Source organism: Agelaius phoeniceus, chromosome 2 (genome assembly GCF_051311805.1).
Source record: "Agelaius phoeniceus isolate bAgePho1 chromosome 2, bAgePho1.hap1, whole genome shotgun sequence".
NCBI lineage: Eukaryota > Metazoa > Chordata > Aves > Passeriformes > Icteridae > Agelaius > Agelaius phoeniceus.
In genome coordinates this window covers 117,567,596-117,592,087 of record NC_135266.1, presented here as the reverse complement: position 1 = coordinate 117,592,087, position 24,492 = coordinate 117,567,596, and the positions used below count along the sequence as shown (strand labels likewise).

At 50.9% G+C, this 24,492-nt stretch overlaps 1 protein-coding gene and 1 long non-coding RNA gene across 3 annotated transcripts in view; one reads left to right on the top strand and one right to left on the bottom strand.

Moving 5' to 3' along the window:
- The window catches only part of LOC129117577 (uncharacterized), a 444,593-nt gene that overhangs the window by 142,710 nt on the left and 277,391 nt on the right, over positions 1 to 24,492 (top strand). The window lies entirely within an intron of this gene.
- Positions 1 to 24,492, bottom strand: part of POLD3 (DNA polymerase delta 3, accessory subunit) — a 40,714-nt gene that overhangs the window by 12,299 nt on the left and 3,923 nt on the right. Inside the window, exons 4-12 of one of the 2 annotated variants that reach the window (XM_077174634.1) lie at positions 23,345 to 23,384; positions 21,819 to 21,951; positions 18,854 to 19,109; positions 17,616 to 17,688; positions 15,684 to 15,843; positions 14,305 to 14,417; positions 9,327 to 9,421; positions 9,161 to 9,242; positions 1,567 to 1,682 (exon numbers count right to left, since the gene is read on the bottom strand). In XM_077174634.1, coding sequence (XP_077030749.1) covers positions 1,567 to 1,682; positions 9,161 to 9,242; positions 9,327 to 9,421; positions 14,305 to 14,417; positions 15,684 to 15,843; positions 17,616 to 17,688; positions 18,854 to 19,109; positions 21,819 to 21,951; positions 23,345 to 23,384 — 1,068 coding nt within the window. Of the gene's footprint in view, positions 1 to 1,566; positions 1,683 to 4,929; positions 5,702 to 9,160; positions 9,243 to 9,326; positions 9,422 to 14,304; positions 14,418 to 15,683; positions 15,844 to 17,615; positions 17,689 to 18,853; positions 19,110 to 21,818; positions 21,952 to 23,344; positions 23,385 to 24,492 lie in introns of those variants that run through there. The other variant, XM_054655073.2, reaches the window with a different exon arrangement.

Genomic DNA, 24,492 nt, shown 5'->3' with positions numbered 1-24,492 from the left:
TGGGCACCCCAAGCCCCCCTGACCAGCCCTTGCACCCCGGGCAGAGGGGCCGGGAGCCCGCGCCAGCACCAGAAGCCGGTTCCATGCAGGCAGGGAATATAATAAAATTAAAGCTCATTAAGCACTTAGAAAAGGGTTTGCATTGAGGGGGAGTGGGCGGGGGGGGCCGGGGGGCTGTGCATCTCAATACTGGGCTATTTAGAAGGGAGAGTTTAATAACGGGGGGGGTTGGTTTTTATGGCAATAGATTTATTCCACCTGGGCTAAGAAATACATTCCACATCTGCCGAGCCGTGTAACCAGACTCTAATTAAAATCGTGTGCCAAGCGAGGGCCTGGCTGTGAAACACAAAGCTGGCTTTTAGAGCGGCTGGGAAGCGCGGCCAGGCGGCCCGGGGGCGGCAGCGCGGGCACGGGGCTGCGACACCGCCCGCTGTCCCCAGCGGGGAACCAGGGGGCTGCGGGGGACGCTCCGGGCCTCTGCGGGGACACGGCGACACCCACGGGCATGCCACAGCCCTGGGGACAAAGTGACATCCGCATGTGTGCAGGGACACCGGGACACGGTGACACCCACGGGCATGCCACAGCCCTGGGGACAAAGTGACATCCGCGTGTGTGCAGGGACACGGTGACACCCACGGGCATGTCACAGCCCTGGGGACAAAGTGACATCCGCGTGTGTGCAGGGACATGGGGACATGGGGACACCCACGGGCATGTCACAGCCCTGGGGACAAAGTGACATCCGCGTGTGTGCAGGGACACGGCGACACCCACGGGCATGTCACAGCCCTGGGGACAAAGTGACATCCGTGTGTGTGCAGGGACACGGCGACACCCACGGGCATGTCACGGCCTTGGGGACAGGGTGATGGCCTTGGGAGTGACCCCGAGGACGAGGCGGTGGCTGCCCACAGTGGTGGGATGGCCCAGGGGCTGGCTGATGGCCACGCAGAGGCAGCGCACGGGGACTGGTGACACCCACACGTGTGGGGACAGTGTGACACCGCAGTGACAACAGGGAGAGGGTGGCATCCCCCTGTGCACGGAGGTCATGAAGAAAGGGTGACACGGATGCGTTTCATGGGGTCGGGGCGACATCCACGCACCTGTAGCGGCCAGGGGCTGGCGTGGCACCCGTGCTCTGTGACAGGGGACAGCGATGTCCCCAGGGCGGCACGGAGGGACACACGGGCAGGCAGCGCGGGCTGAGAGGGCGCTGCGGGCCCCGCGCCGGGGTTTTACAGCCCCCGAGGTGCCGAACAAACAGCGGCTGTGTCTGCGTTTAACAGCCCGGCCCTCAGACAGCGGCAGCAGCGCCAGCCCCGATGGAGAAACTAATGAAACCTTCGAAACAGCTTGTACGGGAGTAGTGAAGTGAGAAAAAAACCCCAGAGCGCCTGCTGCCAAGGAAAATACACTTACCTAGTAAAGCATGAGTAATAAGTGGCGTTTTTTACAGTGTGAAGATATAACTTTTCATGAAAATACCAAATAAGGCTCCGTGTGAAAAGTGGCCGGCCTTTCTAGTCGCTTTTTTTTTCCTCTCCCTCTCTCTCTTACCTTTCTTTTCGTGCTCCAGGCACACGTGTGCTGTCCCCGGTGCCCCTTTCGCGGGAGCCTGTTTACGGGGCCGCCTCCCCGCCACCCCCGGCGCGGCCGGCTCGGGCTCCGTCGCCCTGAGAAGAAACGAGAAGGGAATGGAAAAACAGGAGCTGCTGTTCTGCGAGACTTTCTATTTTTAAAAGGTTAAAAATATCTATTTTCGGACACCAGCCCAGGAAGCGCTGGGGTGAAGCGCCGCGGCGGGACGGCGGCAGTAAACAACGCCGGGACGTGCCGGGCGGCTCCGGGGATGCTGCCGGCCGCGGGGACGGCCCGCGACAGCCACCCGGGCATGTGGCCACTGTGGCATGAGGGATGGCACCAGGCTGCGGGGCTCCGCGCCCCGAGAGAGGATGCTCAGCAGCAGCCAGGTGGGAAGGAGGTGCACACATCCAGGGGGATGCCCGGCCCCGAGGTGGGATGCTCGGCTCCTGGGGGATGCTTAGCAGCCAGGCGGGATGGCTGATCTTCCCCAGCATCACAGCCCTGGTGAGGAGATGGGATGCCCAGCACAGGAGTGGAAAGGATGTGGTACCCACTGCGGGAGGGAGGATGTGGAAAAGCCATCTCCAAAATCCCATGGATGCTTTTCCACCTTTGGTTTTGCAGCTCTGCTCCCTTCTCCCAGGCCAAGGTCCCGGGGAGCTCCCTGGGCTGGCTCTGGCAGCAGCCGTGCCCCTGTGCTCCGCCCTGGCTCACCTGGGCAGGAGCAGCCACACCTCTCTGCACCACATTCCCACACAGGGAGGACCAGGCAGCGCTCCAGGCCGGGGCAGAGGGGCTGGAATGCTGGAAAAGGGCCTGGGGTGCCAATGGCTGGACACGAACCCAGGTGAGCCCAGGTGAGCAAGGGGCCAATGGCCCTGGGCTGTGCTGGGGCACCTCCAGTGCTGGGGGCAGCTCTGGGCCCCTCCTGACAGGAGAGCCCTGGAGGGGCTGGAGCGTGTCCAGAGCAGGGAACGGAGCTGGGATGGGGCTCAGCTGGAGAAAAGGAGCTCAGGGGGGACCTTGTGGCTCTGCACAAGTCCCTACCAGGAGGGGACAGCCGGGGAAAGATGGAACGGCCTCAGGCTGGGCACCAGCAGGAATTGGAACTGCCCAGGGAGGTTTGGAGAGCCCATCCTGGAGGTGTCCAAGGAACTCCTGGTGTGGCACTCAGTGCTCTGGGCTGGTGACAGGGTGGGCACTGGGCACAGCACTCGCTGGGGGCTCTCCCGCCACCGTGGGCTCGCTGGTTCCGCGGTGCCAGCGCTGAGGCACGGCCCTGGCAGGTCCCGCTGTCTTGTCAGGGATTGTGGGATTGTCTTGAGGGATTTTGCTTCCTTATAAGGCCCTGCTGTTCCCTGCTCCCCTGTCTGCGGCCGGGCTGGCACGGCCTGTGGGAGAGCACAGCAATTCCCAGCAGGCTGCCAGGACACCCTCCTGCCCTGCCCTGCCCTGCCCAGGGAGCCTCCTAGGATCCCTCGGCTCTCATCTCTACACTGCCTGATGCCTGGACAGGAAGGGCTGTTTCTGCAGGCCCTGCCCTGTGGAAGGAGGGTTATAAATCAGCTGGCTTGGAAGCACCTTGTCCAAGGAGAGCCCAGTGCAGCAATGGTTCCAGCCCAGAGCGTCTGACAGGGAAACTCCTCGATGCACCTGGGAAAGAAGGATGACAATTCCTCTGCCTGAAATAAGGCTGTTAGGGAGCAAACACCATAAACTGCACTTCCTTGGATGAACCCCTGCCACTGCTTCTTCTGAGGCTCTCCCGAGGGTGTAAATGTGGTGGGAAGGGAGATGCAGGGGGAAGAGGAGAGCAGATCCCCCTGGGATTGGATTTCCAGCTGTGAATAACCCATACATGGGTATAAAGACCTCTTCATCTCCAGGAGGAGCCATGGGACCCTGAGCTCCACCAGTAGCACATCCCAAGGTGGGAGATGTGCTCCATGTTCCAAAAGCCTGGCTCCTGGACATTCTGTGCCCCTCCAGCCCCTGGGTGCCAGAGGAGTGACCCCTGCCCACAAGGGAGCCTTCTCCCTCTCTCCAGCCCCAACTCCTTGCTCCCAGGCATTGCCTGGGGACACTCCAGCCTCGGCCAAGGCAGCGTCCAGGGACCTGGAGCCCCCCAGGGGCTGGCAGCCTGTGGACTGGGGAGTATGAGATCATGACTTCTGCAAGTGTGAAGCTCTGCTGGGTCCTGCTCCTGCAGACGTTAGGTCATTTTCCGGAGGAAGTGCCGTGTGACGTCCATCTGGGGGCAGGAGTCGGGGTGGAGCCGGAGCTCCAGCGAGACCACGGCAGAGGTGAGGGGCAGGGGCACCAGGACACCCCAGCCTGTCCCCCTGCTGCCACAGCAAAGACACTCCAGGGCTCCAATCCAATACAAATCCTGCCATTTCAAGGTTTCAGATCTAAAACACTCCGCTGAAAGCTTCCAGCCCTGGTTTTGATGGAAGAAATCTTTACCCACTTCACCAGCAAATGTCTTTGACTTCCACGGTCAAATACCACAACCACCCTTGGAAATCAGAATTTGACATATTATTTAATGAATAAGGACAAATTAAAAAAAAAAAAAAAACAAAACCAAAACAAACCAAAACTCTGTTCAATGGGATTTGTTCTCATTGACTTTAAAAATACCCCCTCAACTCTACCAAAAACAACAGAACCCCTACAGCAGGGCGGGTTTTGCTCTCCACAGTTAAACTTTTTCATTAAACCAGAATAAGGCTGATCATTCTCTTGCCAGGCCACAGCACGGGTTTTGCTGGGGTGCAGCAGCTCCTCTCCACCAGCCCAAGCTTCAGGAGGGCTCAGCATCACCCCTCTGGAAAATGTTTCCCATCTGTCTGTCAGCCTCAGCACCAGCCAAGCAGGAGGCCCAGACCAAGAGCTCCTCTGTGGTTAACAGGATTGCTGTGCTTTATTCCTCTCCCACAACAGGTTCCTCAGGACCATGTGCCGTGGCACTCTTCCTTCAGCAGGCAGGTGACGAGATGTCCAAGGAAAATCTCTTCTCTTATCTGGTTCATGCCTGTAAAAAAACCCTTCAGGCAACCCCAAACTTCCAAACCCTGTGATGCAGCTGTGCTGCTCCCTGGTACCTGCCTGGTGTTATCAGCAGTGCCCTCTCATCACCCTTCCCTCTGACTCACTGGCCTCCAAGGCTAAAGATCCAGCTCTTTCCCAATAACAGCAAAGCCTTCCCCCAAGGACTCCGGAGCCAATTGGGTGGGAAGCCTCAAGGATGTTTTTGTAAAGACAGAACACCAACAGTGTCCCAGTCTATAATTAGGCATCTGAGCAAGTTACAGAGGATACAAGTTCAAGGAAGAAGAGAGTAAGAGAATTTTATATGCACTGCTTTGTCCAAAAAAAGATTATGAAAGGCAGAGCAAAAACTATTTACCAGTCTTAGGGGGAAAATGAAGAACACTTCATTCAGTTAAAGCCAAAGCAGATGTTCAATTTTTGTGTCTGACCTGCTACATTGCTGCTGCCACCCAACGTGAACATCTGGACCAATCTGAAGAGCTGGGGGTGTACAAAGAGAAGAGGAAAACACCACAACTCCCCTCCTAACTTAGCACCAAAGGGGTGATTAAAAAAATACAAATTTCATGTGAACAGGTTCAACAGCCTTTCAAGAGTTCCTCTGGATGTTGCCTCTAGCTGGCAGTTCCCACACTGCTTGGTGAAGATGACTGAAATGATTGCAGTAACAAATAAAGACTTTTCTCTGATACAAAATCTAGTCCAGAGGGCTTCCTTACACAGTAAGCAGGGCACCTTGCATAACCAGGGGTTGCATGTTGGCCCCACAAGCAGCAGCAGCTTGCAGAGAGCCACACGAAAAAGGGAGCAACGCTCCCAAGCTGCCAAGAGGAGACAGACCCAGTTCATTTCTTCTGGCAAAAGCCCATGATGGAGACCTGCTTGTTGGCTCTGCTGGCAGGAGCTGCCCCTTTCTTTGGGTTCTTCTTTTCCTCCTTTGGTTCCCTCTTGGTGGGCAGCATGGGTTGTTTTTGTGGAGCTGGTGCCTTGGGCTTGGGGAATTCATCCTCGCTGTCCGTGCAGGATTCGCTCTCGTAAACCTTCTCAGTCACTGGTGGAAACAACAGGGAAGGGAGCAGAGGATGATGATGATGGTTAAGCCATCTTTACACCAAAGACCTCCCCACTGCAGCCTTCCCATTGCACTCCTGGAAAGGAATGCTTTGGGTTCAAGGAGCACGTGTCAGACACAGGAATTAAGTCCAAAGTTAGGCAGTAGGAAATGACCTCGACTTGTGCCAAGAGAAGTTTGGGTTGGGTATTAGGGAAAAATCCTTCCCTAAAAGGGCTGTCCAGCCCTGGCACAGCTGCCCAGGGCAGTGGTGAATCCTCATCCCTGCAGGATTTAAAAGCCATGCGGACGTGGCACTTGGGGACATGGGCCAGTGTTGCCCCGGCAGTGCTGGAGGAACAGCTGGAGTCAATGACCTCAGAGGGCTTTTCCAACCACAGTGATCCTGAGATTCTAACTCATATGGCAAAGGCTGACCAGCAGCCATCAGCAAGTGATGAATCTGAAGGAGATCAGAATCAGCAGTTTGGCACTAGGCAATGGAACATCTACTTTATGGCTAAACCCCACCATTCTGACTTGGTCCCATTTCCACAGGGGCCAAAGCAATCAGATTTTCCAGGAATCCAGGCGAGGCAACCCGGAGACATCCCCAAGCTGCTCTCACCAGCACATTGGCCGGCTAGGGGAGAGCAAAGCAGACACCACCCATGTCCAGGGGCACAAAGCCTTTGGGGCAGCTTCTCTGCACAGAAAGAAGCAATGCTTCATGAAGGATCAGCCCCAGGCCGTGTCTGCAATCAGGGCTCAGCCTGAAGGGGAGTGCCAGCTCCCGGCGGTGGTGGAAAGCCCAGGGACATAAAACAACCTCACGGAAATTAAACTGGAGTCAGCCCCACTGATGAGAGCCGCCGTCAGATCCCAGCAAATGCTCTTAGATCAGCCTTCCCAGCAGTGCTCTGGGATTCTTCTAGTAAGCCATTTTTCTTTAGCAACTGTATTCTTTTAAACAGATGTCTTAACTTCCCTTCTTCTGGGAAACGGGCTTTCACTTGTATTAATGCATCAAATTAAATAAGGTTTCCTACGTCACCAGGGACTGGGAAGAGGAATGCTGTGAAATCCTCCTGGGCAGAGCTAGCAGGACCTCAGACAGGAACTGCAAACCAAGCCATCTCCCTTCAGAGGCAGCAGGCCCTTCAGGGAGCAGCTTCCCCAGACCACTGGTGAATTTAAAACCCTCATCCTGTTCTCAGCCTGTCAGGAACCGCTGGGAACTCCTGAAGCGTGCAGTTAACCCCTCCAATGGCAGCAGCACAGCTCAGGTCAGCTTTCTTTGGCTGCAGTCTCAGGTGAACTGCAGAAGTCTGTATGTGCAGCACCCATGGGTGCACAGGTGCAGTCACTGATGCCCCACTCACAGCCAGACTCTCTGAATCGGAGCAGCTCAAAGGATGGGAGCTCTAAAATGCTGTAACACAAATTTCCCTCCAATGCACGTGTGGAAATTCCAATCTCCAAGCCCCTGTGTGTCCTTTGAAGCTTCAGAAAGTGCAAGGTAGAAACACACAAGCTTAAACCTCAGTAATTCCACTTTACTAGAGGCTAAGAGCAGGCCCTCAATCCATGGATTTCTGTTGATGCCTAGGAATGTTTCTTGTGCTTAACTCCACACACACTTTAATTGCTCAATTTCCCTCAGGGCTAATCCCTAAATTACTTTTGCTTTTTGACACCAATTCCTTGCTATTGCAGCTATTGTGAAAACCATCACTTAAAATTGTGGAGAAATATAAAGTACAGCCTCATTCTAATGTTAAGATTAAAACCTCTTAAAACCTAGAGCTGGTTTAAAAATAAAAAGACAGCAGGGAGAGGGGGGGAAACCCCTCTATTTCAAAGAACAGCTAAAATTTACATTAGGCTGGGAGATTTGCAAGTTATTTAGCCTTTGAATTGTTAGGCCTGTGCATGGAAAGGGTGTGGAATGGAAGGGAGAAGAGAAACTGGACAACAGCCAGGCAGCACGTTCTGCACAACAGGCTGGAGGATTTGTAGTAGAGAACAGCATCTCCTCCCCAGCCAGATCCTCAGTATCCAGCTCCTTCCCACAGGATCTGTCTCCCAAGGGCACAGCAGGGCCTTGCATTCCCCTTTCAGAAAGGGGATATGAACTGTGAAACCAGGAGTCTGCATTTTCCAAGGGACTATGAAACCCCGTGGGGATAAAGAGCAGAGAAACAGAGGCAATATTCCCAGCTGGACCCAGAAGAGACAGTCCTGTGCTCTGGATGCAGAGCCTGTACAACTCAGCTCCCCATCTAATGATGTTTTGTTCCATTTTCCTTCCAAGTGTTCCAATGGCTCTGTCTGAGGTGGGAGAGGAGAACACCCCACAGGGTAACCAGCCAAAGCTGCCAGTAACTCTGTGCAAGGCTAATTCTTGGACAAGAAAGCAGCACTGGGGATTTCAGTCCCAGTGCAGCCAGCTGCTGAGAGCCACAGCTTTGTGCTTCTCTGAAGGAGACACACCAAGTTAGTGGGAAACAGAAGATGCAGCTCTGCAGACAGGTGCAAACAGACACAGGCTGAGTCTGGGCCAGGCAGGTCCGGAGCTGGGCCAGGAATGCCCGAGTGTCTGCATGGCCACAGAGCTGGACAGCAGCACCTCATCTTCCCCAGCATGGCCTGAGCTCCACTGGCATCCCCTCAGCCCAGCCAGGCCAGGGAATCAAAGCATCCCATACAATCCAGCTGACAACAGCATTACAAAAAACACATCCTACGCTCTCACGTGTTTAAAGCGTCCAAAAAATCCACCAAAACCCAAACCAACATAGTCTGAACGTTTGCATCTCTGCTTCAATGTCAGGACATGGAGGAAACAAAAGCAGTGGTGTTACACAGCTTTCTGCAGGTCACAGGAGGAAGCAGAGCCCAGTCAGGCTGGAATTCAAAGCCTCTGGCTCTCAGGACTCTCTTCCCTTCTGAAAGCAGAGCCACCCTTATCAGAAACAGAAACCCTATGAAATATTTAAGCCCCAACTTTTTATCTGGGATACTCTATGTTTCTTTAAGATATAATCAAGTTTTGCACAACTCTGGATTTATCCTCAAAGGGAAAAAAAAAAAACCCAACAAAGTTATCTCAGCCAGAATTTATCCCAGACCCTAAATCTCTTTCGGTACTGTCTTTAAAAGCTTGCAGCTTTGGAGAGGAGAGTAAATGAAGGTGGTAATCATGATGGCAGGAAAAAAGGGAAAAGAACTGAAGGAAAATCTGTGAATAATCAAAAAAGGATAAGGATTCAGCTACAGCTCTGACTCCCTACCCAGACCTTCACCAGAGGCTCAGTGACCTCAGTCTGGGAGCAGGAGCTCCAAGTGGGATAACTAAGTGATTCTGTGAACCTCTTTCTATCCAGGGAGAGGCTGGCCTGTTAAAGTGGCCAATAAAGTGAGCTCCAGTGAGTGACTGTAGGGCACAACCAGTCTTACCCATGCAGCCTTCCTCTTCATCAATAAACATCTTGGATTTCAGCACGCGCTTCCTCTTCCTCTTCCTCCCTCCAGCTGACACCTGGGGGACATGGCAGCACTGTGAGAAACCAGGAGCTCCTCCCTCATTACCTGAGAGCAGGTAATCACTCCAATCTGCTCTCACCTCTGAGGATGCAGGCTCCAGCTCAGTTTTCAGAGCAGGTTCAGGGGGTGGGGATGGAGCTCTCTCTTCCTCGGGTGTGGGAGAGGGTGGGACATCTGCAAAGAAGAAGAACACCTTGATGGCACACAGGTCTGATACTACACACTGCAGTTCCCAAAGGAAGGAGGGTGGGATAGGATGGGAGAAGTGCCCTGGGGATTTTTGGTAAGCCAAAAAAATCAGTTCCACCAAGGGAAACTTTAAAAAACCAGGCACAGGAACTGGCAGGTTTTAGCTATACATTTCAGTTACTTGTTAAAAAGAGTGACTGTAATTTGTTTAGAAATTAAATGAGGTGGGGTGTGGTGCAACAGTTGTTGCTTCACTGGTGGTGCTGCACATCCCAAACAATCCATGCTATCAGCTTAACCCAAGAACTAAGTGCAGTACACTATCACACATTCTAAAACCTTCATTTGAAAAGAAGTTCAAAAAAAACCCCACAAAAATCCAAACCACTACAAAAACCAGAAGCTGACTCTCTCACTGTTTGATCTCCTTGCTCTCCTCTGGGTTCAAGGACAGGGACACCGGGCCCCACTCAATGCCACGACTGATCAAAGCAGTCAAGGACAGCTTCACACGTTTGTAGGGAGCACAGTGAGCTCTGGAGCCGGTACCAGGCACGTCCAAGTGAGACAAGCAGGGCTGCAGAGCGAGGAGCGAGGCAGGGTCACCCTCCTGTGGGGCTGGCAGGGGGACAGAGCTGCGGGAGACCCAAGTGAGAAAGGCTGCCACGCAAGCGCCGGGCTGGGGCAGAGCTGGCACCGCGGGGACAAACGGCTCCTGTGACCCATTGCTTCACCCCACACGGACGTGGCTGCCTGGCTGCCCTCCTCCCACCGCGGAGCCGGGATCTGGAGCTGTCCCGAGGGACTGGGGCAGCGCAAGGAGCCGGCGCTGCCGGGCACGCAGCCAGCCGAGCTCCGCAGGTTACCGAGGGCTGCAGTGACACAGCGCCGGGCTGCCAGGGCCAGCAATAAATCACACTGCTCCAGCAGGGGCCCGGCCTCCCAGCGCTGCAGAGAGCAGGCAGGGGAATGCAAACAGAGGGATAACACCACTGCGCTTCACCCTGCTCCGGGGGCACGGCCGCAGCACGGCGCTGGAAGTGTGCGCTGCCCAGGGGCTGCGGGCAGCTCTGGGCTCTGTGCCCATCCCAGTGTCACACACAGGCCCTGGGCTCACCCCAGTGTCACACACACACTCTGTGTCCATCCCAGTGTCACACACAGACCCTGGGCTCATCCCAGTCTCACACACACAGACCCTGTGTCCATCCCAGTGTCAGACACACTCTGTGTCCATCCCAGTCTCACACATACTGTGTCCATCCCAGTCTCACACACAGACCCTGGGCTCATCCCAGTGTCACACACAGACCCTGGGCTCATCCCAGTCTCACACACACAGACCCTGTGTCCATCCCAGTCTCACACATGGACCCTGGGCCCATCCCAGTGTCACACACACTCTGTGTCCATCCCAGTCTCACACACACTCTGTGTCCATCCCAGGGTCTCACACACAGACCCTGTGTCCATCCCAGTCTCACACACACTCTGTGCCCATCCCAGTCTCACACACATTCTGCGTCCATCCCAGTGTCACACACAGACCCTGTGTCCATCCCAGTGTCACACAAAGACCCTGGGCTCACCCCAGTGTCACACACAGACCCTGGGCTCACCCCAGTGTCACACACAGACCCTGTGTCCATCCCAGTGTCTCACACACACTCTGTGTCCATCCCAGTCTCACACACACTCTGTGTCCATCCCAGTGTCTCACACACAGACCCTGTGTCCATCCCAGTCTCACACACAGGCCCTGGGCTCACCCCAGTGTCACACACAGACCCTGGGCTCATCCCAGTCTCACACATACTCTGTGTCCATCCCAGTGTCACACACACTCCGTGTCCATCCCAGTGTCACACACACCCTCCCCAGACTGCCCAGCACCAAACCTGCACCACCACTGCCAGCCTGGCCTCTTTGCAAGTATCTCTGGGAGAGGACAAGCTGAGAGGGCTGAAAACCAGCCTGGTGAAAAGCCTCTGCCATGCTCAAGCAGGGGCTGCTGAAGGCATTGTGAGTGGGCCAGCTCCAAGAGATTCCTTGGGGGAAATCTGGGCTTTTTTCAGCTTCCTCCAAACAATTTCCCCAGCTTTTGGCAGGCAGAAGGCACCTTCTCCTCACGTCAGAGTGTTTAGGACTACTATCAAGCTCTTTTATTACTTTATTATCCTCTTCTAGCCAACACAGCCCTCTGACATGTGATAACTCCTGAGTCAACCACTAGCTGCTGCCCACAGTTTGCTCAACAGCAACAGCTGCATGAAATAGATACAAGTTGGGCAACTGGACGGACCAAAGATGTAAATCCTGGCTTTGTTCGGTCTGCTCTGACCCTGCCTGGAAAAACTGTGAGAAGCTTTAGTGCTTCTGCTGCGGCTCTCCAAAACCCAGGGAGTTTGTAGGTCACAGTGCCACTGAAATCACCCTCCAAAGTGGCTGTAAAACACTTGTCAACACTGAGAAACGCTGCCTGTGTTGGTACAGCTGAGGCTGCCAAACCTCCTGTCCTCTGTGGGAGCATTTGTGGAGTTTGTTCTGGCACTGGAAGCAAAACAACCTGCAGTGACTAAGGAACCCTCATACCCATATAACTTTTTAATGAAAAATCATTTAAATGGAGAGGATTGTGCCTTATGCCCTCTGTGTGTTTCCAGAGTGGTACAATGTGCTGATGCTGCTGTAAGGAGAGCTTATTCAGGGCTGCTTTTAGTACAGACTAACACAGAACTAGGCAGAAGACCCGGCCTGACATGGAGCTGCCCATAAGCACTTCACATCAGCCATGCAGGCTGAGTTTCACCCCCAGAGAACCTTGCTAAGTGTGCCTGTCACTCCAGGCCCCCTCCTGCTCACTGGTGCTGCTGATTCAAGTTGCCCCTGCTCTCTGGATAAACCCGTTCCCAACCTTTCCAAGGACAGATGCTCTTCCAGTCCAGCTGCTGTACATATATATATATATTTTTTTTTTTTTTTAATTTTTTTTTTCATCCAACTCACAGTCTTCTACTTCTGTACTCAATATAATATTACCAGTTTGGACTCATTAAAAATATTCCAAACAATTCAAATCTGTCTTCTTTCATGTGGTTGGGTTTAGAAGGGCAAGCAGCAGGACCAAAGAGCTGAGTTCTCTCAATTCTCATTTACTCTTTTCAAAGGGCAAACCCAGTGATATCCAAATCTGTATACACGTGCTGTAATTTGCATAAATTTACAATTCTAATGCACAGCACAAAGAAGTGAAGAACAAAGAGGGTTCTGATGCAGGAGCAGCAACAGCAGTGACAAAAAACCTCCCCAGTGCCTGACCACCCTCTCGGGGGAGAACTTTTCCCTACCATCCAATCTAAACCTGCCCTGACACAGCTCCAGCCCTTCCCTCAGGGTCTATCCCTGGTCACTAAAGAGAATGTAAACCTTGGAATAAATGAGAGCAGGAGGCACCCCACTCAAAAGCATTAATTGTTAAACACGTGCTGAGGTCACACAGGTGTCCCATAGGAGACCACAGAGTTCTAACATTCCAAACTCCTGCCTGACCTCACAGGATGTGGATGAGCTGAGAGATTCCAGCCAAGCAAGGATGGGCTGATTTCAAAATTCCCTCCTCAGAGCTAAACAACTCAGCTTGTCAGCAGGGGAGTGATGAGGAAATGGAAAGACAAACATTTAAAGAAATAAATACCAAAGAGTGTGGGTATATATGTATATATATATTTTTTTTTTAAAGCCACACTGAAATGTGATGGAATTAAGGCTGATCACAAGAACAGCTTCCTCAGAGATTTATCATCCTATGGAATAGTCTAAGTAGTGATACATACCTGATGAAAAAGATAATTTGCAATTATGTGGGCAGCAGGGAAACTATGAAAACAGGCCTAGAGGTGGCATGGATAATGCAAAGATACCAACAGCAGCCACCTCTCCCTGGCACTGCAGATATTCCTGATGTCCTGGCTGTTGCCCATGTGCTAGCCACACTAAACGAGGAATCAGCTCTGGCTCCCCCAAGGGACTCCACCTCCTCACCAGTACACCCCATTTGCTGTTTCACCTTCTTTTACTCTACGCCAAACTGGTGGTTTCAATTACTCTGTAACTGTCTGTAATGATCCCCAAGTTCCTTTCCTGAGCAGTTTGCTGGATGACTGTTCCACTTAGCACATACTCCCGAGCTCAATTCCAATTTATTTCCCAGTTATCTGTATTGAACGGCATTTGTCACCTCAATTATCCAAATTCTTTGGGATCCAGCCCTGCTGTTCCTCATTACGAGCCCAAATCTTGCCGAGTTCTGGGCACCCCACTCCTGTCACGCCACCGAGGAGACGCACAGTCGCATCGGATATGGCTCAACTGCTTTGCCTCCAACTTCTCTATTATCCCTTTTCTTTCTGCATGTCTTGCTTCCAGCACTGTCTTCCAAACCCTTTCTATGAGCAGACAGAATAAAGACACTAAAAATGACCCTGTGGGGAGAGGGAGGCCACTTGTGAGTGTTCCCTCCCCACATGAACTGGCTCTGACCAGCCCTACGGTTCTGGAAGGAGCGCTATCTTTCACAAGAGATTTGGGAACCTCCTTCCCACACAGGGGCACTGGCAGCACACTTGGTGAGGAGACAGCCAGGTCTGAGCTAAGCTTCAACAAAGACTAAATCTTTGTTTTGAGACATCTCAACTCCATGCCCAAGTGCTTGCAGCACAAAGATAAACAGAAAGCTCAGGCTACAGCCATTTCCACGGTCTTTAGTCCTTTAAACTATTCCCTCAATCACTGACCAAGGGATTTGGAGAGTAATGTTTTGGAAATCAGAACCCTGACCCACATGCCTGATTGTTTACAGATCTTCTTACCTTCCTCATCACTGCTGTCAGACAGAAGTTGTTTGATTCGCTTCCTCTTTTTCTTGACATTTTCGGGATCCCTTTCCTCCTCATCATCTGACCTATCTGCTCTCTTCGTTTTACTGCCACAAAAAGTAAAGGGAGAAGAAAGGGAATGAACACCCATCATCTCTCATGAGTGCACGAAAGCATCACGTGCACTTGGACAAGCACACTCCTCGTGGAAGGAAATCAAATGCCTCTTAAAAACATGAGCATCACGTGCTCTGAACTGTACACTGTACACTGAACTGAATGCTGAACACTCACAGCACAACCAGGCATAGGTGCACGAGCCTTTCCAGGCCTCCCATCCTTCCCCACATGCAGCTCTCCAAAACAAGGAGGATTTCTTTAGCCCCTCTGCAGTTCAGCCCAGTGCCTCACCTCGCTTGGCCACAGCAGCCTGGCAAGAGCCTACTTCTGATCTTGTCTCTTTAGCTCAGGCTCCCAGTGTCCCCAAAAGCATCACTCAGAAGCTCTTTTGACAGACTGCTTGCCACTGACTGACTATGAGGTAGTGTCTCAGAATCCTGGAGCCATTTTTAAAGACTACTGGAAAAATAAAATAGCTTCTTTCTTTTTAATGTTGGCGAGACGTGTCAGACGAACAAGCCTGGAGGCTAAAGGCCCACGTATCCTCCAGGAGCTGGGACAGCCCAAGTGGCCTTCCCAGCTCCAGGCTGCCAACACCTCCAGGCCCTTGGCTTCTTGGACAAGACTATCACTAAGACAAGCAGTTAGTGCTAGCTGCCATGGTGGGCTGGGTGGTGTGCTTACCTATTCCCTTAGAAATGGATTGAGACCACCAATTAATTACTCATAGGCCACCAGAGAGCCATCAGACTGTAGTGATTCTTTGTCTCTGTCAGTTTGGGTTGGATTAAACACAAAGGGCTGAGCTTAAAATTAACTTGGAGCCTCAGCCCAAAGTAAACCCGTGGCATTGAAAGCAGCCCTACATGAGCTATGGAGACCAACAAGCACAACTTTGTGCTGCAAGCTGTGTACATACAGGCTGGGGAATATCCCACCTTCCCTGCAGGACAGGTGCTCCTGCCAGCCCTCCCCAGGCTGCCTGCAGGGTCTCTCCCAGGCTGCTCACAGTGGGAGGCTGTCTCGTGGAAAGCCATCCCCTCCCATGTGCGATGGCACCCACGGCCCTGAGGCACTACAGCAGCAAATGGGAAAGACACACCAGGAAAGAATCCTGACAGATCAGTTTAGTCAGGTTTAACACACTTCAGTAGATGGAAACAGGAGGTGAGCCAGCAGTGTATGACCAGCCAGGTGCATGCAGGCTGTCCCCAAGCAGGGGACACAAAAAGGGACCCTGAAGGCAGACCCACCTTTTCTTGTCCTTTTGCTGAATTCTGACAGACTCTGTTTTCTTCCCAGGTTTCTCTGCTACAGTATTAGATGACTCTGGTTCTGCTACAGCAACTGAAGGCTTCACTGCTTCTTTCTCCTCCTTTGGCTGCTCAGGCACAGAGTTGGCTTTGAGTTTATCTGTGAATAAACCATTCAAAAAGAACAAACACTGGGCATTCAGTCTGAATGACAACTTACAAAGCAGCTGGCTAGCTCTGTGCACCAAGACTACAGCCAGCACTACCCATCGTGTATTTGGGGATCTAGACTGGCCAAGCTGTATCAGACATGGGAAAAAGAAGGGCATGGTTTAATTTCTAGGTGATTTTCCATGCTCCTGCTGTTCCTGATGTCAAGCCACCATGTGTGCTGCAGCAGTTAAAGCTCTGTGGAAGAGGACTGGGAGGCAGTGGCAGGAGAGGCTGCTGGGAGGGCCACAACATGGAGCCAGTGCCTTTCTGGGAGTGCTGGGAAAACAGGCTGGCTGCTTCCTTGGGCAGGGGCAAACAGCACTGGAACAACAGCTCCCTTATTTATGATCAACAGCAGAGAGACCAAGGACCCCAGTGCTGTTAACCCAGGACTTTCTGGCACTGCTGGAACCTTTGAAGCCAGGAGAGACATGCACGTAGGGAATAAATCTTTCTCCTGGAATCCCACCCTCTGTTCCATACACATAATCATTTCCAGTTCTGCTCAGTCTGCTCCTTCTCTGCAGCCACCCCACAGGTTGCCTCTGTGAGCTCCCTGACAGGACTCAGCAGAGAAGGGAACCCTTTGGGAATGATGGAAGTGCATCCCCAAAGCCTCCCCCATCACCACTGGGTCACCTTCACCATGCCTCTTTGGGTTCTCAGCACATGAACTTTGGTGTAGGGCTCTCCTCAGACCTTCAGGATTGACTCCAGTTAATTGGTCCTTGGGCTGAGAGTGTCCTCAGCTCCCCCAGTCTCACCAAAACAGGGACTCCAAGAGTCCCAGCAGGGCTGTGCCTTGTCTGCTCCGTGCTGGAACTGTCCCCTGCAAGCTCTGACAGACGTCTGTTAGAAAGGGAACTGTGCTGTTTACTCTCTCCCAAAACTCCTCTTTGAAGCCTCTTGTACTCTCTGCTGAAGGGAATCTTTGAAGGAGGTCCCACAGCCCTTTTCCAATATTCCAATATTTAAAAGCTCCAGCATCATTTCTTTTGACTTGGGTAATTCAGAAGGGACCTGCAGAGGCCACCTAGTCCAAACCTCTGCTCAAAGAGACAGGCCACCCCTCAATTTCATTCTCCATGCATCAGCCCTTCAGCTTTTAGGAAAGAAATTAACCCTAAAACTAACAATGGGCTCCTCAGTGCTGTGTGATGAAAAGCAAGCACCATTAGCATGCCCTGCAAAACAGGTTTTGGCAAACATCTCACCAATAGCTGGTCTTCCAGCCAGGAGAACTCACTTTAAATCAGATTTCTTCTGCACTGAAAATCCTTCCTGGGTTAGTCTGCTCAAATATGTCATTTTAATTGATCTCCCTCCAGCAAGCTTTTTGTCTGAAAAATTCCACTGAAAACTCCTAATTTTTGCTTTAAAAGCTGTGTGCTAAAACATTAACCCCTTTGAGTGCAAAAGAGCAGAAGAAAGTATGGAAAATTATTAGGAAAGAGGGGATATAAAGAAAATCCAATGAGTTTGGTAGAGTGGGGATGGGGAGGAAGAGTTCTGCTTCTTTCTGCATGGCTCTAGTACAAAACACTTGATTCTACTGATTATTTTTAAATTTCTACCCAGCTTAAATAAAGTATAATTAAAAAAAAAACCCCTTCAAATAATCCTCAGGTTTGGGGTTTTTTTGATTTGTTGGTTTGTTTTTTTAACTACAACAGGCTGTTCCCTGACCATGATGGCCTCTGAAAACAGAAAAGCACTTACTCATTGCAGCTTTTCCAAAGAAGTTGTTCATGATGCTGTTCTTTGTTAGTGGCTTGCTGCTTGCTGCAGACACCTGGAAGCAAAGAGGGGAATAAGCACAGGAATTGCTCCCAGCCCTCAAGGTGCTCCCACTGCCTTAGATTTTAGCAGATTTAGCAAATTCTCTGTTTTGGAGAATTTGAAGGTACTCCTTAGCCACCACGTGCATCAAAGGGGCCAGAGTGAGTTCCTGAGGACTCCTTAGCCAGGCCTGCAGATCTGACTTGGGGGACATTCATTCCCATTACTGAAACAATGCTTGGGACTAGGGTCAGCTTCCAGGGAAGAACTGCTCTGTTTGCAAGCCATCAGTGCCTCAGTGCACAGCAGCCAACAGAGGAAAGACCAGGGATTGGCCAAACCAAGAAGGCTTTATCCAGCTCCTCTGGCACCTAGGCTGTTTGCAAGGAAACATCACTGCTCTGCTGCACCAATGCAACCACCACAGTGAGAAATCAAACCCACACACACCCACACCACCAAAGAAAGTACAGCCTCCTAATCCAGCTTATTTTCATGCAAATAAAAGGTAACCAGACACTAAAGTTCCCAAAATACACACATTTCCCCAGTTCTAAACTCCCTGTAAAAACCAGGGAAAGGAACCCAAACGTTCTCAGTTGTTATGGAAAGGCCAAACCATCCACAGGGAGTGTTACCATTTTAACATTTAACCATTTTTCTGGCCACATCGCTTTAAAAACAATTATACTAATTAAAATGAAAACTTAATCCTATCCTGGAAAAGCAGCAGTCCAGAAGATAAACAATTTAGTCTTGCACAGGTCAAGGTCCGAAACTTCCCTCACCCACCAAGTTTAAACACCTTGATACTTTTAAGATCTGGGCTTCTCAGGTTTCACTTATTGCTCAAAACAAATCCTTTTAAGCACAATGGAGAGAGCAAGATCCTCAGCTGGTGTGTACATTGGGACAGCTGGAGACAGCAGAGCAATTGTAGCTATGCTGCCTGAGATCCGGCTCATTGGGGAATGTCAAAGCTATGGCAAATACCCTTCTGTGGGGACACCCAGAGTGTGGCACGAGGGGATTTTGCCCAGGTGACAGTTAAACACTTCCACAGGAGCCCTGAGCACCCCCAGTGGGAGGTGGGCTCGGCAGGAGGAGCAGTGCAGGGGTGGCTGAGCTCCCCAGGCGGTGTGTGAGTGGATGGTTAACGCCATGCTGAGGTAACTTACACCTGGGGCCTCCTTGGCCTCCGCCTTGGCCTCCTTAGCTGTGTCCTGGCCTTTGGCTGCTGCTTTGGCTGCAAACATGCCCATGATGCCTTTCTGCTGCTGTGCAGGGGGCTTGGCAGCCCGGGGCCCGTGGCCATTGACGGTGCTGGTGGCATCGGGGTCCCTCTGCCTCGGGGGGCTCTGCGCGGGCGCCGGCGCTCGGGGGGGCTCGGGCGGCGTCCTGGGCACGGCGGCGGCGCAGTGGATGGCACTGAACCTGCGGGATGGATGCAGGCAGGGAGGGAAAAACCCCATTAGCCTCCTCAGCTCTGGGTGCTCACCTCGCCTTCCCCCCTCCTGCAGGCTCCTCCGGGCCTGCGCTCTCCTGTTATGGAAAAAGGAGCAATTGAATCTGTGCGTGGGACAAGAAAGAAAGGCTGGCACAGAGCAAGAGACCTCTGATGAAAATATCAGCTGAACCTGTCAGCAAGAGCCACAGTATTCATGTGTCAAACAAGCTGTGCAGCTTTCCTGGGGCCTAAAAGCCTTCTCCACACCCAGGCTGGACAAGGAGCAGGCTGCATTTTATTCCTAAACAGGTTATGCTCTCTAAAGCCTGTGGCAGAAGCTGTATGGCTGTGTGAGGACCTAAAACATTTACAGCTTCCTGATGCTCTGACAAAGCCCACAGCTGCTGCAACAAGCAGCCCCACTCGGCCAGGTAGGCAAACCCCAGCTGAAACTCAACTATTGAAATGGCTCAGAAAATACCCACGGCATTCCGATTTAACGACACAAAGTCATTTCCAAGTAATCCCTGAGAGCAAGAAGCAGCTTGGATTATAATGGTCTGAAACGTGATTGTTTGGGGATGCAGAGACACAAGAACCAACTGACGTGCTCACAGTTACAGCACAGCTCACTGACAGACAGGAATAGCAGCTCCCAAAAATAGCTGAACTCTGCTCCCCACTGTGCAAATCACAGGCGACGCTTTCCAGATTTCCCACAGAAATGCCACAAAAGAGCCCAGCTCACGCCTCCCAGCCCACTGAATTACACAGCATATTTTCATTTGCCTAAGAAATGAAGCAGCCTTCTGCCAGTTCACTTCTGTGCCTCAGCACTAGCTGCTCACGTGCACAGTCCACTTCTACTCCCATCAGGATCTGTATTAACAAAACAACACCATCTCCACAGCATTCCCAGGCTGCAGCAGCAACCTCCTGACATTCAAACCTTTAAAGGAAGGAAAACAGACATTGAAGGAAAATAATCCTACTCTCCTTTACACTTTCAATCTGTTTTTAATGTGGTTAATAACACAGCTCTCAGGGCAGCGTGATCTCCTACTCTAAACACCACCAACCCTCCAATACATAACATTGTCACAAATAATATTGTCAGTGGTTATGCTGATGTGCAGCAGAGCTCAGCTAACCTTCCCATCTTTCCAAGTCTGCTTGCCTTGATGCTGATGTGTCACTATACCTTCATGGGCTTGACCTAAAATTCACTAAATAACCACAGAAAAAACAGGCAATAGTTGGACTAAGCTCTGCAAACAAGGAGCTACTTCTGTTTGGAAAGCTGGGAATGGCAACAGGCATTAAACCCAGATACTGGTATTAGTTAGCACATCTAACCACCTCCACTGTCTTCACTGCAAAGGAGGTGCCACAGAAACCCAGAGGAGAACAAAGATCCTTGTCCCAGAGCTGTGAAATATCTGCACAGACAGGGAGGTTCTGTTTGCTACACACCTCACACAATCAAACCTCTGGCTTTTGCAGGTCCTGCAGGAATCTTTTCCCAAGTGTCACAGACAATCCATGCAGCTGACAAGAGAGGGGGAATGGGATCAATCTGTATTTACTTCAGCCAGGTCACAAATGAAGAAGGTGCACTTTTTCTTAGTTTCCTTGGGAAATCCTGCTTCAAAGCTGGATTTACAGGCAGGCTTCAGAGAGCTGTGTCAGAGCCTGGATTATCTAAACCTTCTGGAAGTTTAAATCCCAAAGGATACAAGCATCCCTAAGGCACAATGTGGATCACTGTGCTGGGGTGTCTGAGAGTGACCAGAGTGGAACAAGGCAACTGCAGCCACACCCAGGGCATGTGGCTCTGCCGAGGTGGGATCACCAGCTCCTTCCAGGGCATCCACCCAAACACACAGCGCCTATTTTCTCTGCCACTCTCTTGTCAACACTCTGGATAGAGGCACATTTCTCCTCTCAGATTCTATACTCTTCCTATGACACACCCTTCAGGCATCCCCTTCAAACCAGATTGGTCATGGCACTGTGCATCCCCATGACTTCAAGCTGAAGCTGTCCTGGTGGGAACAGCACACAAGTGAGAAGCTGCAGCTGCTCAGGAGGGAGCCAGTGACTCCTGGGGGCTGCATCCCTCCCAGCTCTGCTCCAGCTCCACCAGCAAGGACACTGGTGCTGCCTGGACTGCTCTGTGTGCTTCTCCTACGTCTCAGAGATCACAGCCTACTCTGAGCTGCAACAAACCCACAGAGAACAAAGCCCAGCTCCTGGAGAGGAGTTCCTGTGAGACATCTTCAGAGAACTGGACTGGATGAGTCCAGAAGATGAGAACAGTTTCACAAAACAGAAAGCAAACTCCTGTAAATGCTTTGCTGAGCACATCATTCATGGTTTTATCAATTTTGTGTTCCTGTGTGGCTGAGAACTGGATTAAAATGTCGTGATTAAGTGTGGCCTGGGAAAGAGAGCAATGTTTGCAGCCATGAGACAAGCAAGGCACTGGAACAGTCTCCTTGTCAGAGTAAGGACCAAGTGAACCAACTGTGAGCTCAGTTTGCACAACAGCCACACAATGTGCTCTTTGGGCACTGCTCTGGCAGGACTTTGAGGGTATCTTTTCCTCGCTTTCTAGAAGTCCAGGCCTATCTAGTGAGCACTGAAGTGGAGTCTGGAAGTGCTTCAGAAGGCAAAGGGAGCCAGGACTCACTCACTTGCTGCAGTGCTGCAGGTTTGCTTTGACGATGTCGTAGTCGGTGTTGTAGAGGGGGGAGCTGTCCTTGAGCAGGGCCTTCTGGATGCTGTACACGTGCACGCTGGCTATTGTGGACAGCTTGGACTTCATTGCTGGGGAAAAAGAGAGGAAAAGAAAAAAGCCCTCTATTGGCACACCCAGAAAGACTGACAGACTACTTGACAGCAAAACATGAATACAAAAAGGCCCGACCACACCTTCTCCCAACGCTCACTAATGAGGAATTCAAGGCAGCAAACTCCACAGGCCTGTCACGTTTTCCACTACACACTCTTGGGCTTACGAGGGATCTCTCTGTGTTTGCCTTCCAAACATCCAGTGTTTGGGATGCAGAATAGCTGAGGGAGTACCTAAAGCTGAGGCAGAAGGTAGCTGGTCACTGCTCTCTGCCCCTGGGGCTGTGTCCAGCACCACAGTGTCACCCCTGGAATGAAAACTTTATCTCTTTCATGCTACTCAGACTGCAACCCCCTTGAGGCGAGGGTTGGCTTTCAGGAATTCTTTGTTCATTGCTTATATTGTTCTTTCCACAGAGTCCTGGTCTGAGGCTGAGCTTCTAGGCACTGTAAAAATACACACAGTAATCATTTCTTGGGGCCAGTCCTAGACTATGCAGCCCTACTCCCATCAAAAATCTCAGCCTCTTCCAAATATAAGTCATACCTTTGGCCTGCCTTCCAATACAAAAACCATGAGCAACCCTTTCCTCCACAGCAAAACAGCGTTACACAGCACACATAACTCAACAAACATGACACAGAGTAGCTGCACTGCCTGACAATCTCCTGCTCCGAGGAAAACAGCCCGAGCTAGAAATCCACTTCAGATTTCCAACAACGCAAGTCCTTCAAGCAAAGTGAGGTCATTAGCTCACATCCTGAAGGTCACAAATACCACAGTGTGCTCTCAAGTGCCAAAGATGTTATTTGAAAGTGATGAAGAGCCTGAAGCTGCGTTTCAGTTCTGTGGGTAAGATTTCATCAGCAGGACCAGAAAGATGGTGAGACAACAGACAGTGCACTCAGCAGTGTTGCAATGGGGGTTTTTCCACCTTGCACTCACAAAAGTGAGGTAAATGTTCCATGAGAAGGTCTTAACACCCACGGGACTCGGAGCAAAGACTGCAACTGCACTGAACAAATAATCACAATTACCAGTTTCAGCATTCTTGGGGGGGCCTGAAGGCTCCCAATTGTTCTGAGACTCTACTGGTGTATTGCTGTCTCCCTGCTATCAGTGACAGGGAGGTGGAAAAGAACCACTGACAAAAAAAAAAAAATCAGACTCAATTCACAAGCCTGAAGGTATTCAGCTGCTGGCTCAGATACGCCAAATTCTGAGAAACAGCTGGTACAAAAAGTACACACCTGACCCCAAGAGCCTGGCTGGGCATTTACGTGCAGATGGCAAGTTCTGAGCTTTGCTCGTTTTGCTGTTCTTTCAAAGAAAAAAGTTAAAGCCACAAGACTTTCCCAGCCTGCTTACCTTCCAGTTTATCCTCCCTCACTACTGCGACCTTGTGGCACTGCAAAAAAGAAACACAAAACCTCTTTAAACCTCAGGTTGTATACAAGACTGCTACTTTCAGTTATTAACCAGCAAAGTCTAATGATTATTGTAGCACAGAACAGTGCCAATGCCTTTAAACACTCATCAGTTTTTAAAGCTCTGAAACGTGCTCTCTGGCCAGTCTTTAAGGTCTATACCTCTCCAGGACATCCAACAGGTTGTGGCTAATACTGGGAGGATCCAGAGAGACAGACTGAAAACCCCACCACTAATTCTGTGTTAAACAGAAACCATGGACCTGTCTGAAATCAGGGAAAATCCTGTTAAATTCAGGCTATAAACATGACACTGCCTGTGCAGCTTTAGTTAAATACATCCCATTATACAGAACTAAAGCAATGAATAACTACCTTCCATTTCAGGCAGATTTGGGGATTAAAAGACAATATTCCATGCATGTGAACCAGTTTATTATTTAGTAGAACAAAAAAAAAAGGTTTGTTGTTGTTTTTTTTCCAATCTACAAATAAAAGCCAGGACACCCTGAGATTTACTATTCCTAAAAGAAGACTGGATCATATTGTAATAGGTATTTGTAATATATTGTAATAGGTATTTTAAAACACTTAGTGGGATGTCAAAGGCAGTTAGTGTTTGGCTTTAAAATTTATCTGTGGGCAAAGGGGAACAGACACTGAATTTTTTCATCTTCTTTTAAAAACCTCTGGGGTATCTGCCTGAAGTTTTAGCTGACATTCCTGAAAATCTGACAAGCAGCAATGAAGAAAAAGAAATTAATTAAGCAGCAATTCCTTTGCTTAATAAGCTGAGGCGCTTTAAATATAAAATACTGTAAATTAATTTAAGTTTCTTTGGTTTACCAGGATTAAAAAGTTGCTTTAATTAGGCAACAAAAGAGCACGTGGCACGAAAAACCACAGGCAGGTAAGACAACAACCAGAGATTGGCAGTCTGAGTGCAGAAAGCAGCAAGGAAAGAGCAGCGTTAAGGGGAGCGCTCCAGAGGGATTTCCATGGCTCTCCCTGCAGGAGTGCTGCAGCTGCATCCGCAGCATTCCGGCTACACCTACTGCCAGCAGGCAGCAGTGCAGGGCTCTCCCAACT